Source organism: Sinocyclocheilus grahami, unplaced genomic scaffold, assembly GCF_001515645.1.
Source record: "Sinocyclocheilus grahami isolate Dianchi unplaced genomic scaffold, SAMN03320097.WGS_v1.1 scaffold41.1, whole genome shotgun sequence".
NCBI classification, from domain to species: Eukaryota; Metazoa; Chordata; class Actinopteri; order Cypriniformes; family Cyprinidae; genus Sinocyclocheilus; species Sinocyclocheilus grahami.
Window position 1 is genome coordinate 1654162 of NW_015505220.1, and position 15404 is coordinate 1669565.

At 36.1% G+C, this 15404-nt stretch overlaps 1 protein-coding gene across 5 annotated transcripts in view; it reads right to left on the minus strand.

Annotated features, from left to right (window-relative positions):
• The window catches only part of LOC107582195 (cadherin-18-like), a 298071-nt gene that overhangs the window by 5564 nt on the left and 277103 nt on the right, over positions 1–15404 (minus strand). For all 5 annotated transcript variants that reach the window (XM_016267946.1, XM_016267947.1, XM_016267945.1 and 2 more), the window contains one exon: positions 1602–1853. In XM_016267946.1, the coding sequence (XP_016123432.1) occupies positions 1602–1853 (252 nt within the window). The remainder of the gene's footprint in view (positions 1–1601; positions 1854–15404) is intronic.

Consider the following 15404-nt stretch of genomic DNA (forward strand, 5'->3'; position numbering starts at 1 on the left):
TATATATATATATATATATATAAATAAACACAGTACACATACATGTATTAAGCAAACAAAAACTTTATTTTGGATGTGATTAATCGCAATTAATCGTTTGACAGTACTAATATATATATAATAGTATTATTGCTTAAACAAACATTTTTAAATAGGTACATATTTAAAAGAGCAAATATCACCACTGATCCAAGTTTTCTCTATTTGTGGATAATGGCTCTAACCGTGGTTCACTGGAGTCCCAAAGCCTTAGAAATGGTTTTATAACCCTTTCCAGACTGATACATGTCAACTGTTTTGATTCTCATCTGTTCTTGAATTTCTTTAGATCGCGGCATGATGTGTTGCTCTTTAAGCATGCTTCACTTTGTCAGACAGGTTCTATTTAAGTGATTTCTTGATTCAACAGGTCTGGCAGTAATCAGGTCTGGGTGTGGCTAGTGAAATTTAACTCAGCTTTCTAAAATAATGTGGTTAATCACAGTTCTTTCATGATTTAACAGGAGGGGGCAATTCATTTTTCACATAGGGTCACGTAGGTTTGGACAGCTTTTTCTCTTAATAAATGAAATCGTCATTTAAAAACTGCATTTTGTATTTACTTGCATTATCTTTGTGTAATATTAAAATTAGTTTGATGATCTGAATCTTTTAAGTGTGACAAATATGCAAAAAATAAAAAAAAACAGGAAGGGGGCAAAAACCTTTTCACACCACTGTATATATATATATATATATATAATAGTCACCATTTGAATTGGATCAAAAAAGTTCATCAAAGTTGTCCTTAGACAAGAACACATTTTTGTTTTAGGACAACTTTGATGAAAGGTTTTGATCCACTTCAAATATTGACTACTGTATATGCACATATATGTAGTCTTATAATAATAATAATAATACAAATAATACTACTAATAATTATATTTTTAATTTACTTAATATAACAATTTCTCTTTATCTTATGTTATTTGTATTATTCATTATTTACATTTCACAGTACATTAAATTTACATTAAAATGCTATTTAAAACTGACTTACATTTTATACGTAGTCTTATAATAATAACAATAATACTAATAATAATTATATTTTTAATTTACTTGAATTGTATATTGTGTAATATTATTTTACTAAACATTGACTACTTTTAATATGTATCTATTTACGTTTTTTAACTGTCATTCAAATTAAGCAATAATATTATCACCTAACATCCATAATCGTACAAAAACAATCATTCGATTATTCATTCTTAATATTCAGTTTTACTCAAAAAGTATGTATGTTAAATAAGTTAAAAGCTTTATGAATGCCATATAACATTACCTATTATCAACAGCATTTATAATGAGTTCCTATGTGTTTCTTTTGGCCCTGTTCATAAGTAATTGATTATGTTGCTCTCACAATCTGAAGGATGATGTGTTTGAGGTATATATATATATATATATATATATATATATATATATATATATATATATATTATGTGCTCTCTCCTCTCTATTTTTTTTTTATATATATATATATATATATATATATATATATGTCTCACAGGCACTGGCAAAATACTCAGGCATCATTTCCAGGTTGAACTCACCCAGTAAAATCAGCACACAGAGCAGTATGGCAATGAGAGCACCAGTGCTGAGTCCTGCGGAGGAGAGGAACGCTTCACCCTGACAGATCTTCAGTCTGGTGCCTCTCTGGCAGGAACACACCCTGAGCGTCAGGGTACTGGTGCTGCTCAGGACGGGTTCCCCGTCATCCCACACCACCAGCGGGAGCTCGTACAGTTCCTGAGTCAGTCTGTGGAACCGCCGCCGTCTGGCGATGATGCTGGCAGTGCTGTCTGCGGACAGACACACAGATAAGGTCACAATTAGTTAGAAAGCACTCGCACAGCTATCAGATGGCTTAAGATGACGTTTCTGGCTTTAAATAGCTTTTTGAAACTTGACATCTGTTGCTGTATGAAAAAAAAATCCACATGCTTTTTTTAAAAGTGGAACAGGAGGGGGAGTGAACAGTCACAGATTTCAACTTATTGTGACCGTTTTTTTGTTATATGGCTGTCACATTAAAAATAGTCTAAAAAAACAGACCTTTGTCATTTATTTCAGCCTAATATTCTGAGAAATTGTACCTGTTTTACAAGGTGGTGATTTCATATGAATTCATGCAGTGTGCATCATACGAAAAGATAAGATTATAAGAAAAATACGTAAGATAAACATAACCATCAGTGGGGCGTAAGGGCTGATCTTATGCAGACCATTTGAAAATGTATGAATAGGATACAAAAATAAACCATCAATTTGCCAAAATGTAAAATAGTTTTGATTTACCATGAGATTGTGTTGTTTCTTTTTGGTTCAAGAAATATGAAAACAAGTCATACAACAACAACAACAATAACAGCAATCATTAATAATAATTTTAAAAACATGATGAGCTAAACAGAATAAAACAGTCTATTTCAATATTTTTGTGTACCATTTTCAGTATTTATGATTCAAAATTTATAATTTTTGCACAAATTATGACTGAATCTCAGTTTTCTGTAATTACCACCACGAACAAAACAATTTGCACTAACAAAAACAACAACAACAATAATATAACAATAACAATAATTTTGAGAACATAGTTAAAAAAAGATAATCTAAACAGACTAAAATAATCTATTTCAATATGTTTTGTGTACCATTGTCAGTATTTGTGTGAAAATTATTAATTTTTACTCAATTTAAGACAGAATATGAGTTTTCTGCAATTACCACCATGACCAAAACCACTGTCACAAAAAAAATAATAAAAATAAATAAATCGAAATATAATGTACTCAAACGGTGTCTCAAATTGTGGAAAAAGTGTGAAAATTTTATAGAATTTTCTATATTTAGGACACATTGGGAAATTATATAGTATAATATATAGTATATTATTACAATAGTTTTCATTATTATTAGTTAATATAAATTAGTCCAAAAATGTATAAAAAGCTATTTCTATCACCAACACTGACCACTGACTGACTGACTTTTGTTGTTTAAGAGAAATAATGGTTTTGGCAAAATTATTTTCTTGTGAAGCATGTACAAACTCTATTACACATTGTTATTTGACCAAAAAAAAATAATTATAAAGAAATAAAAATAAATATATAAATAAAACAAAATTTAAAAATGTGAAAAGTGTTTCAAAAGAGCTTGTTTTGTAAAAGTCCACAGGGCTAAAAGTGCCCACAGTAAAAAAAAAAACACAAAAGGCAAATAAATGGTAACAACGAGCAATTCAATTGAAACGAAAAACTGAAAATGAATGAAAAGAGGAAAACGAGGGAAATTCAAGGGTGAAAAGCAGAAGTAATGAGAGAGAGCGATAACAGACAAAGATAAAGACAGAGTCTATTCGAGAACAAGAGGAAAAACAGAGAGGGAGAAAGACGGCAGATAAGAGATCATTATATCAAATTAGCCTGGTTTGAGCACAGGCCACTCTCGCCGAAGCTCTCTGCCCGAGTGTGCCATTTCAGAGCATTTAGGAGCCCCATTCCCACAGATGGGCTTTTAATGGGAGAACTCACATTCTCTGAGCCCTGAACATGCGAGGCCTGTCTTATACTGGCTGCCTACAGCACAGAGAGCAAAGCTCTTAACCTGAGAATCAACCTAATGAGCCTCCATCTCGCTTTCTCTGAACTTCATCACACTCTCCGGCAATCCCTGCGTTTCTAAGCATTCTGAGAAAGGGATGCTAGATGGACAAGGATACTGGGAAATCAATAGAAATTGAGCAGCAAATGAATCAAATAGCAAGAAAGAGGGGCTCGGCACATCTGATCTGAGCAACATTTGAATTCAAGTCCATTAGAGGCCTATGTGGCATATTACAGACTCCTGATGGACAGCTGCTTCTGAGTAAAGTCACTTTATATCAACCTTTACCTTCATGAAGAGATCTTATTTCTAAACAAAATCACTCCTAATCAACCCAATAATAATACTATTAAATGAAACCGAGAATAATTTGATACATTTTCCATCTATTAAATGCACTATTATGTTTCATGTAATATGTAAATGAGAAAGAAACAGAATATTACCGACATCTGTCATCGATTACACCTACACTTTATTTATTTTATAAATAATATAATTATAATAGAGAGTGCTAGAGATAGAGGGTCAAATAAAGATGGAAGAGATGTGTTTTTAGCCGATTCTTGAAGATGGCTAAGGACTCAGCTGCTCGGATTGAGTTGGGCAGGTCATTCCACCAGAAGGGAACATTTAATTTAAAAGTCAGAGAAAGTGATTTTGTGCCTCTTTGGGATGGCACAATAAAGTGCTGTTCACTTGCAGAACGCAAGCTTCTAGAGGGCACGTAAGTCTGAAGTAATTAATTTAGGTAAAGGGGTGCAGAGCCAATGGTGGTTTTGTAGGCAAACATTAATGCCTTGAATTGTATGTGAGCATCTATTGGTAGGGAATGCAAACTGATAAACAGAGGTGTGACGTGAATTATTTTCGGCTTGTTAAAAATTAATCTTGCTCCCGCGTTCTGGATTAATTGTAAAGGTTTGATAGAACTGGCTGGAAGACCTGCCAAGAGAGCATCGCAATAGTCCAGCCTGGACAGAACAAGAGCTTGAACAAGGAGTTGTGAAGCATCTTCCGAAAGAAAGGGCCTGATCTTCTTGATGTTGAATAAAGCAAATCTGCAGGACCGGGCAGTTTTAGCAATGTGGTCTGAGATAGTCAGCTGATCATCAATCATAACTCCAAGGTTTCTGGCTGTTTTTGAAGAAGTTATGGTTGATGTGTCTAACTGGATGGTGAAATTGTGATGAAACGATGGGTTTGATGGAACCACAAGCAGTTCTGTCTTGGCAAGGAAATATTGAGCCCTAAGGCACCCCAGTAGCTAGATGGTGCAACTTGGACACCTCATCCCTCCAAGATACCTTGAAGGACCTATCTGAGAGGTAAGAGTCAAACTACTGGAGTGCGGTTCCGGAGATGCCCTTTGCCAATAGGGTTGACAGGAGGATCTGGAGGTTAACCGTGTCAAAAGCAACGGACAGATCCAACAAGATAAGTATTGAAAATTTGGAATCTGCTCTTGCCAGTCTTAGGGCTTCAACACCTGAGAGCAAGGCAGTCTCGGTTGAATGTCCACTTCTGAAAGCAGAATGGTTGTTGTCGAGGAGGTTGTTCTGTGTGAGAAAGGCAGAGACTTGGTTGAACACAGGTCGTTCAAGTGTTTTTGCAATGAAAGGAAAAAGGGAAACCGGTCTGTAGTTCTCTAAAAGAGATGAGTTAAGGGTGGGTTTCTTAAGTAGTGGGGTTATACGAGCCTGTCTAAATGCTGAGGGAAAAACACCAGTGTGAAGGGATGTGTTATTGATGTGAGTGAGTGCAGGTACAACTGCAGGAGAAATGGCTTGAAGAAGATGAGATGGAATAGGATCAAGCAGACAAGTAGTAGGATGATTAGAATGAATGAGTTTGGAGACTTCTGTCTCAATGAGTGAAGAGTGATGTGAACGAGTGTATGTTTGCTGGTAATATGTGCTTGACAGATTGTGGTGTGGAAAATTGTGCACTGATGGTTTTAATTGTATTAATGAAGAACGTGGCAAAGTCGTCAGCTGTTAGAGTTGATGAAGGAGGGGGAGGAGGAGGACAAAGGAGGGAGGACAATGTTTTAAAGAGCATGCGAGAGTTAGACGAATTGTTAATTTTGTTATGATAGTAGCAGTGTCGTGTGTAAATAAGGTCCAGTTAGTTGCCTGATTTGTGAGTAGCCGTAGTTAAGACTCTCTTGAGATCAAAAGAGGCAAGCAGAGTGTGGAAGTCTGCAGCCTGAGGTTTATCTAGGTGGATGTTGAAGTCTCCAAGCATAACTAGGGGAGTATCATCCTCAGGAAAGGTTGAATGCAGCACATCTAATTCATCCAAGAAGTTACCTTGTGGTCCTGGGGGTCGATAAACAACTACAAAATGGATTTTAAAAGGGTGGGTAATAGTGACTGAATGTGATTCAAAGGAACTGCTAATACCCAGAGAAGGTAAAGGAATACATTTCCAATCATTAGAGATAAGCAGAACAGTACCTCCACCTCTTACAGTTAGACGGGGAGTGTGGGAAAAGAAAGAAAATAAATTATTGGAGAGTGCTGCAGGAGTAGCAGTGTCATCTGGTTTGATCCAGGTCTCTGTCAGGGCCATGAGGTTTAGTCTTTAGACGGGGAGTGTGGGAAAAGAAAGAAAATAAATTATTGGAGAGTGCTGCAGGAGTAGCAGTGTCATCTGGTTTGATCCAGTTCTCTGTCAGGGCCATGAGGTTTAGTCTTGAATGACTAGAAATAGATGTAATTAAATCAGCTTTGGTTACTGCAGACTGGCAGTTCCAGAGACCAATAGAAAAATAAATGAGTGTATTAGCAGACATAGGCAAAGTGCACATGTTGTTAGGATTGTGCTGCCTATTGTGTGTGATGCGTGTTTTGTGAGTAGTAGTAATAGTAGGGATATGGAAACACATAGTAAGAGTTAGTCACAAAAACTGAAACTAAAAAAAGAGGTTGAGTCAAAACCGTTTGTGTCTGTGTCCCTGCACTGTGAAGTCGATGGTCTTTACACTCTTCGGTCTTCACACGAGGGCTGCCGTGGTGTACTATCCTTTTTTATACCCGTTTGACAAACCGGAAATTGAATTCAGCTGAACACACTTTACTGTTTACCACAAAAAGGGCTAAGCACATGACACTGACAAGGTATGCGATACAGTACGAGACCAAACACAACTTCAGCACGTCTCAACACAGTTAACAAAACAAGCATTTCCTAGCAACGACAACTGCGCTAAACACTGAGACAAGAAATAAATACACTTACGATCTGCTTTTAACTTCCGCTGATTGACTGCTTCTCTCAAAGAGTATTTCTTTACACTTTTTTCATTTCATTTTTTTTTCATTCAAGTAAGTAATACAAATAATCAAATGTAAAAATCACTTCTGTGTGTTTGTTACAAATAAATTGATTAAATAATAATAATAAAAAAAACTACAAAAGCAGTTCAATCAAGAGCAGCAATCTTTTCTTTTATTGTTAGATTACCATTAATGAGACAGACGGCCTATATAGAAAGTCCTACTGTACAGCATGGATCTAATATGTTACACATCAAATGTTTTCCCTAACAGTTCCCCAAACGTTCACTTAAGACATAACATATTATGTTTGTGTGAATAGCTTACTGTAATTCTGTGTATACGGTACACATAATTGCAAGAAGTGAGCAGAGAAAAAGGTACTCCTCTCAGAAATGGTACAAATAAAGGTAATTTTATATGTTTAATTACTATTTGGAGCACTGGGATTGCTAGATGAGGGTTTAATTAACTAATTTTTGTGAAAACCTGAAATTCGACCAAAACCCAAATTTTTCACTTCGTTGGCCTATAGCTCAAAATTAGACAGTGCGCATTCCGACTCATTTTGCCAGCACGGGTCACATTATTTTGTTCAAAAACAGATTCATTCAAAACTGAAACAAGTTACTGTCTTTATGAATGAACCACTGAATCATTCATTCAACAACACTGATACATTTACACTATTTTCGGGACTAAGCAAAACCAAAGTTGAGCAATAGTGTGTCTAAAAAGCAAGTTACTATTTTTTTCACGCTATTGATCCTAATATCTGCTCTTGCTTGTGTGATATTGCTTATATACAGTGCATAATATTAATAATAAAATAATAATTAATATGAACAATAAAACGTTATATAGTGTTATATGTAAAACATGCTTAAATATGGTCCATATTACTCAGGGTTGCCAGGTTTTCACAAAAAAACCTACCCAATTGCTACTCAAAACTAGCACAAAACTAGTCTCAGCCTCAGATGTCATGCCCACGGACCGTTGGCTGAACATCTGATGCATAAGACACACAAAAGTGGAAACACTTCAGGAGTTTCGAAGTCATCATCGGATTGGTTGAATTATACAGGATTTTCGGGAGATGTGTGTGTCGCGTTCTTTAACGTTCTGCCTGGAAACAAAGATCCCGTGGCGCCAAACCCCCTCACGAAACAAGAAAGAAAGCTGTCGTGATTACAACTGTGACGATGATCGCTTATCGGGATAAACTAAACGCTGGATTCTCAAAAGTATGTGAAATATTTCAAAAGCATAATATTTCAGAAATATTTCTATTCGTGGCATAGAATCTTTAAAATACGTCCGAGAGTTTTACACACCGGTCTGTTATTGTGGAGACATTTCCACGCCCCAAAGGTGTGACGCTGAAACGAAACGAACTGTGATTGGTTGTTTGACATGTCGGTCAAACGGCCTCATGGGCGGGCCTTGGTCAATAAAAGCTGCCATGAATTCCAGACCTTCAGCCATCAGTCTGAAGGTCTGACTAAGCGAGACTAGCCCAAAACTAGCCCAATCGCATTTCAAGGAGGGACCCCCAGTAAAAATCGCATTCCGGGGGGTAAAATACACGTTTTTTTGGCAGGGTTCCCTTAGTAAAATTTGCATTTTAGGGGCTAAATATCACGTTATTGGGGTCGCTTCAACCAGCGGACATGAAAAACAATCTGCGGTAACAGTGTTAAAGTAGCCCAATTCCACTGGAAAACCGCGGACTTGGCAACACTGATATCACTTAACAGATACATATATTGCATTACATGTCATGTGGATGTGCACATTTATATGGATTTTAAAATGGATAATGGACACATATGGGTAAGTCAGAAGCTGCTGTGTGTCTTGCTGCTACGAAAAACATTTCCTGCCAGCAGCATTAAACACCTGCACAGACACAAAAAGCTCTCACTCCTGGCACCCAACTGTGTCCCATAAATAATCACAGAGACACACTACAGAGAACATGCATTTCTAAACAATGTACTGTAATGTATGATCAAGAAAAGAGAGAGAGAAAGAACAAGAGAGATGCAAAGGCTGAAATCTACTCCCTTATGAAACATCTTGTTCACGGCAGACATTACAAAATACAAGAAATCTTGCTTGCAGGGTCAGACATGTGAAAGCCCAAATAGGCTATGCATTATTTATTTTTGTCAGTCTTCACAACTTCATTTTCTTGATTTCAAAGTAGTTTCTCTTGGTCTGGAGGTAATACAAGTCAAAAAGTGCAAAGCATTCTAAGTGCAAAAAATAAAATACTATAATATAATATAATATAATACAATGTATAATTGAACAAAATTGAACATTGAACATAGGATCTTAATGGAAAAGTTTATTCCTTGCACGTGATTTATGAATTCCACAAACAAAAAATACTCTTCTACCTCTCAAGTCTTACAAACAATAAGCCTTTCCCCAGATGTTGCTTAAAACAAATAAACGGAAAAAGGTTCGATCTTTGTAGAGAGGGAAGCATTTCTGTATTGGTTTATGTTGACGTGTCATCCTCACTCGCTGGTGGCTGACAGCACACTGTCTCTAATTGCACTGCAACACTGCTCAAAGTGTCATGTGAGAACATAAGCTGTATGTTCAGGACACAAAACCAGACTGAAACCACCACCTTCATATCTGCCAACATCTCAGTCCGGGAAAACAGTCAACCCACAACCGATCTAGGGGAAAACAAGGCCTTACTCAACCTTGACGTGACGAGGCCAAGTATGGTGACCCATACTTGGAATTACTGCTCTGCATTTACCCATCTAAAGTGCACACACACAGCAGTGAACACACACACACCGTGAACACACACCCGGAGCAGTGGGCGGCCATTTATGCTGCGGCGCCTGGGGAGCAGTTGGGGGTTCGGTGCCTTGCTCAAGGGCACCTCAGTCGTGGTATTCACTCCCCCCTTTCGGTTATGAGTCCGACTCTCTAACCATTAGGCCACGACTTCCCACGACTTATCCCACACAACGTTTCCAAGCACCTCCAAAGGAATTAATTTCTATTGGTCAAGTAATGTGTTTATGCTAATGAGCTGCTGTTTGATTGGTGGCTAGCACTCCATAGCCAATTAATTCGTTTTCGATTTACTGCTTCACTCAACTCTGTCAAAAGGCTCATTTGAAATGTCAAGCGCTTGCGATGTCAATCGGCTCTTCTTTGCAAAGATGAATATTTTTCAGTTATTTGTTGCAGATTATGGATGCTTTTGAAATACTTGCTTGAAGGAGAATATGCCACACAAGTCAATGTGTCTAGAATTGAATTTGGTTATTTTGTCACTAGTATTTCAGCCTCCAGCTCCCAAAACTGGTCTAATTCATATTTAATATGAAGCGGGGCAAACTGCTGCCCCATGGTGAGCAGGAGGTCACATTTTGCCCACTTCAGCAGGAATTGTATTTGATACAAATTTGATACAAATACTGTCATTTCTACCGTTAAACTGGGCTGTTTCTGAATGGGTGAGTTGATGGAAAATAACTGCTTACTATATAAATGTTAGGCAGGCGCTTGGTGTGCATGATGTTTCTCGGTTCAATATTTAAGTCCATAGTTTTTAATCATTTATCCTTGTCAAAAGCAGCCCCCAAATGTCTGTTATGCAACACAGTCTGTGCACTTGTAGCAAAGCTTTTATTCAGGAGGCTTTATATGGAAAGCAGCACTGTTACTATGGCTCATTCTCTAGGTTAGGGATTTTAACAAACTTCAAGCCTAAAATATTAAACTCCGGCACATAATTCATCCTTCACCATATGTACATGAATAAAACCTCAAACACCTTGTTGGGGTGTTATTTTTCCAAGCAGACTTTTTAAGCATTTTCTCTGGCATACAATGAAAAAGATGGGGGAAAAAATCCACTGAGTTGCACTGTAGGACTACAATCACCCTAACAACTCAACAGAACACCTTAGAAACTGCATTGAAATGTGCACAGGAGAGCAGTAATTTAAAGTCAACATGAAATGACATTCAGTATTCAGTAACACAAAAGTGGTTGTACTTGAATAAGTTTATTTGCTATGTTTGCTGTAACTTTTATTATATTAACATCAAACATTCAAAAAAAAAAAAAAAAGGAAAATTTAATTATCTACAACAGTAAAACAGTATTGGTATTGTGATTGTTAACTAAAACTATTAAAACCATACATAAAATAAAATAATGTATATTTTTAAATCAATCAGAAATAAAATAATATAAAATATAAATATCACATAAAAAAAGGTTTAGAAATGTGGAAAATAACTGAAATACCAGTAACACTTTACAGTAAGGTCCCATTAGTTAATATTAATGCATTAACCAAAATGTACTACTACTAATACTTTATTTATTACAGTATTTATTCATCTTTGTTAGTGTTAGATTATAAAACTACAGCTGTTCATTTTTAGTTCATGTCAACTCAGGTCCGTTAAATAATGTTAACAGATACAATTTTTAATATTAATAATGTATTAGTATATGTTGAAATTAACATTAGCTATGATTATTTAACTATTACTATAACTATTACATGGCTCTGTGTAATTATTACTATATATATTATATAAATTATAATTATTATTATAAGGTAACTAACAAACTGGTAAGATTTTAAAACATTTTTGTCTTAAATCTTTTATCGCCATAATTATTTATGTGGTAAAATGTTGTGTAATAAGTGGGTTGACTGCACCATAAGTTTAAAGTTGAAGCACCAAAATGAATTGGTGATAAATTAAAGCTAAACTGCAATATAAAAAAAATAAATGTATAAAAATGGCAAAAGCAAAATAATAATTACTAAAGCTCAAATTAAAATGAAAACCGAAAATATCAGAATATTAAAATAACAACCAATTCAAAATATGAATAAGTACTATTATAGTATATCAATAATATAACAACACTGACAACTATTTGGCTATTTGTTAACATTATTTCTGTCACACGTGAAAAACTTTTAGTAAGATATAACTAGTAACTGTCAACTAGCAGTCATTATAGTATTAGTTGACTGTCTGCTTAATATCTGCTAACACTTTATTTTGATGGTACGTAAGTAACTTTGCAAGTATGTTAACTACTTCTACTAACCCTAACCTAACTCTACTAACACTCTAATGAGAGTTAGTTAACATGTAGTTGCAAATTAATGAATGTTAGTTGAGTTAGTTGCAAAGTAACTTATACTTAGTAGAATGTCTAAGTGCACTACCTAAATAAAATGTTACCAAAAGTTACATTACATTACATTATAGAATTTTTGAATGCCATTTTTACCGAAGCCTTCATTGCATCCTATAAAGTGTGGATTTTTGGTCATAATACTGCTAATTGTTTGTTACAGTCTGTGTTTTGGGCTCTCTGTTCTCAAAGAACTTCAAAACCTCGGCATAGTGCAGTTAATAAGTCATCAAAGAAATGAAATAAAGTATTGAATAGAATTAGAAAATATCTAAGCAATACTGTGGCATTCCCTAACCTCAGCAATACTGTCAGAATATCCGCTGATTTATCTTCCCCCTTAACTAATGGAAAAAACACTGAGAATAAAAATGATCACCTTGAAGCAATAAAAAGCAGCTTTCAGTGGGAAAACAGCCACGTTCTGTCGCATAACAACACTTCAACCTTCACTGCAGCGGCAGGATATCTGAGTGACACTCCAACTAATTAAAATTCCCAAATATCATCAGCCTGACAGCAACAGCTTTCAACTCCTCTGATGAGGGGCTGTACTAGAAAGGTCCTTCTGTATGCAAACGTGCAAAAAAATGCCTTCAGAAATCAATTGATCTATTAAAGTAACTGGGTCGTTAAGAGATCTGAGCGCTGGTTTAATTGCCCGTGAAAAAAAAGGGAAAAGAAAATGTCATCGTGATGATTTGGCACCAACACAATGATCAAGGGAAGATTCATTCGGAGTAATTGTGAAGTTAGGTCATGTTTCTCACTCAAATTCAGCGTCTGTTGTGAATAAATAAATAAGGTTGACACTTTGAGGTAGCACTTTTGAAAAACAGCCCAAGCTAGGTGCCAGCCGGGGAGACCTAATTTATTTTGAACATCTTTGTTTGGCTAAAATCTTTTAATTCAGAGCAAGAAAGCCACTCAATCTGAGCAACATCTTTGTAATGCTAATAATTAGTTTCATGTACTCAGATCTTTGACTATCAGCACAAAAAGTAATCAATCGCAGTCTGTTTAGTTTTTATGTGCCAATATAATATAATATAATATCTGCATTATATTTGTATTTAGCCTATTTATTTAAAAAAAAAAAAAGGTATTATTTTGATCAGGCACTAACAGATCTATCCATTAATCCATGCATCCATCCTATTCTAATAAAGGCAATTTCATCACAAAAATTGTTTTGTCAGGTAACCTAGAAATCATTCAGCATTCTCTTATTAAATAACAGTGGCGTTCCGTCCATATGAGCTGTGCATGCTCCGCATACCCAGGCCGTCTGAGGGAACGAGTTCATGGGCTAATTAATATAAACATGATTATACATTGATCCCTTGTCATTTGAGGTGTAACGTAAAGCTTAATAAAGTGTTGGGAATATGCACGTAAAATTATTTATTTGACATGCGGCTGATTTCATGAGCGAGGTAAGCTGTCAGCGAAGCGCTCACCCAAGCGGAAAAATGCGCTGTTGCTGCCAGATCTCGATTGTCGAAAATTACATTGTGCTTGATGCAAAACTAACTCGACTAAATCAAAAAAATAAAAATAATAATAATAATAAAAACATTGTAACTGTATATTTTCATGCTTTCTCAAGCAAAGCAAATTTGTAAAATCCACTGAAAACATATCTGGTCATAGACAATGTTGAAGATATACATTGTCAACATGCCTACGTGGTAATTAAATATATATAAACATTTTAATAACAAACAACAGAAAAAAGAGGAAACAATACCTTTGTTTTCTGCTTGTGATGCTTAAAGTTAAAGTCCTTCTCTGATTTTATTGTTGTTTGCAATATTTTATAGATTTGTATTGGAGTAGTGTCACCCGGGTGGGTCCTATTCACTGGGAATAAAAAAAATAAAAAACAAAATAAAAAATATATATAATAATAATTAATTAATAATTAATTACATGTATATAGCACTTTTCTAGGCACTCAAAGCACTTTACATTGTGAGAGGGATCTCCTCAACCACCACCATCGTGCAGCATTTCCCCTGGATGATGCGACGGCAGCCATATTGCGCCAGAACGCCCACCACACACCAACTTACTGGTGGAGAGGAGACAGAGGGATGAAGCCAATCAGTAGATATGGGGATTGTTAGGAGGCCATGATGGTCAGAGGCCAATGGGCAAATTTGGCCAGGATGCAGAGGTCAAACCTCTACTCTTGTCGAAAGACATCCTGGGATTTTTAATGACCACAGAGAGTCAGGACCTCGGTTTAACATCTCATCCGTAGGACGGTGCTTTTTGTCAGTATAGTGTTCCCATCACTGAGTGTACTGGGGTGTTAGGACCCACACAGACCACAGGTTGAGCACCCCCTGCTGGCCTCACTAACACCTCTTCCAGCAGCAACCTAGTTTTCCCAGGAGGTCTCCCATCCAGGTACTGACCAGGCTCAACCCTGCTTAGGTTCAGTAGGTAACCAGTCTTAGGGTACAGGGTGAAATGGCTGCCTAAAATAAAAATCATTCAGTCAATGCAGAGACATATTGAGCTGGGGAATCCCCCATCTCCCCACCCTCTGAATATTATGTATCATAAAGTAACTATGTGTAAACTTTATTTGGCGGTTTTTACATGGAAAAGCAGCTATAAGTTTTTCTAGCATTTGAATAACTATGGATAAACCTGAAACAATAGAAGAAGGATTGGAGATGAATTTCATTTACAAATAAGATAGGAAATGTGCATACTGTTATATTGACACCTGCCACTAGTGTAGTCAAAAGACTCAGTACTTCGGTACCAAGTCGGTACTAAAAAAATGAAAACGTTACGGTACCAGTTTTTTTTAAAGGGGTCCTATTATGCTTTTTCACTTTTGCAACTTTAGTTAGTCTGTAATGTTGCTGTTTGAGCATAAAAAAGATCTGCAAAGTTACAAAGCTCAAAGTCCAATTCAAAAGGAGATATTTTATTTAACAGAAATCACTTTTTAAAAACTACAACAAACGACTCGTTTGGACTACAACGCATATTTTCTGGGATTTGTGATATCACAAATACAGACGAATGGGACGAGACCTGGTTGAGCTGCACTAGAGAAGACAACACGTGTTATTATCACTAACTTATCGCTAGCTTTCCCAAGGCTGATGAACTTAGAGTGGTTACAATCATCCGGGTTTAAATTGTGCTCAAATTGCTTTGATTTTGACGGAATATTTACACTGAAGCTCGCAGGCGGCTATGGTAAGGGGCGTGACATTTCCCGA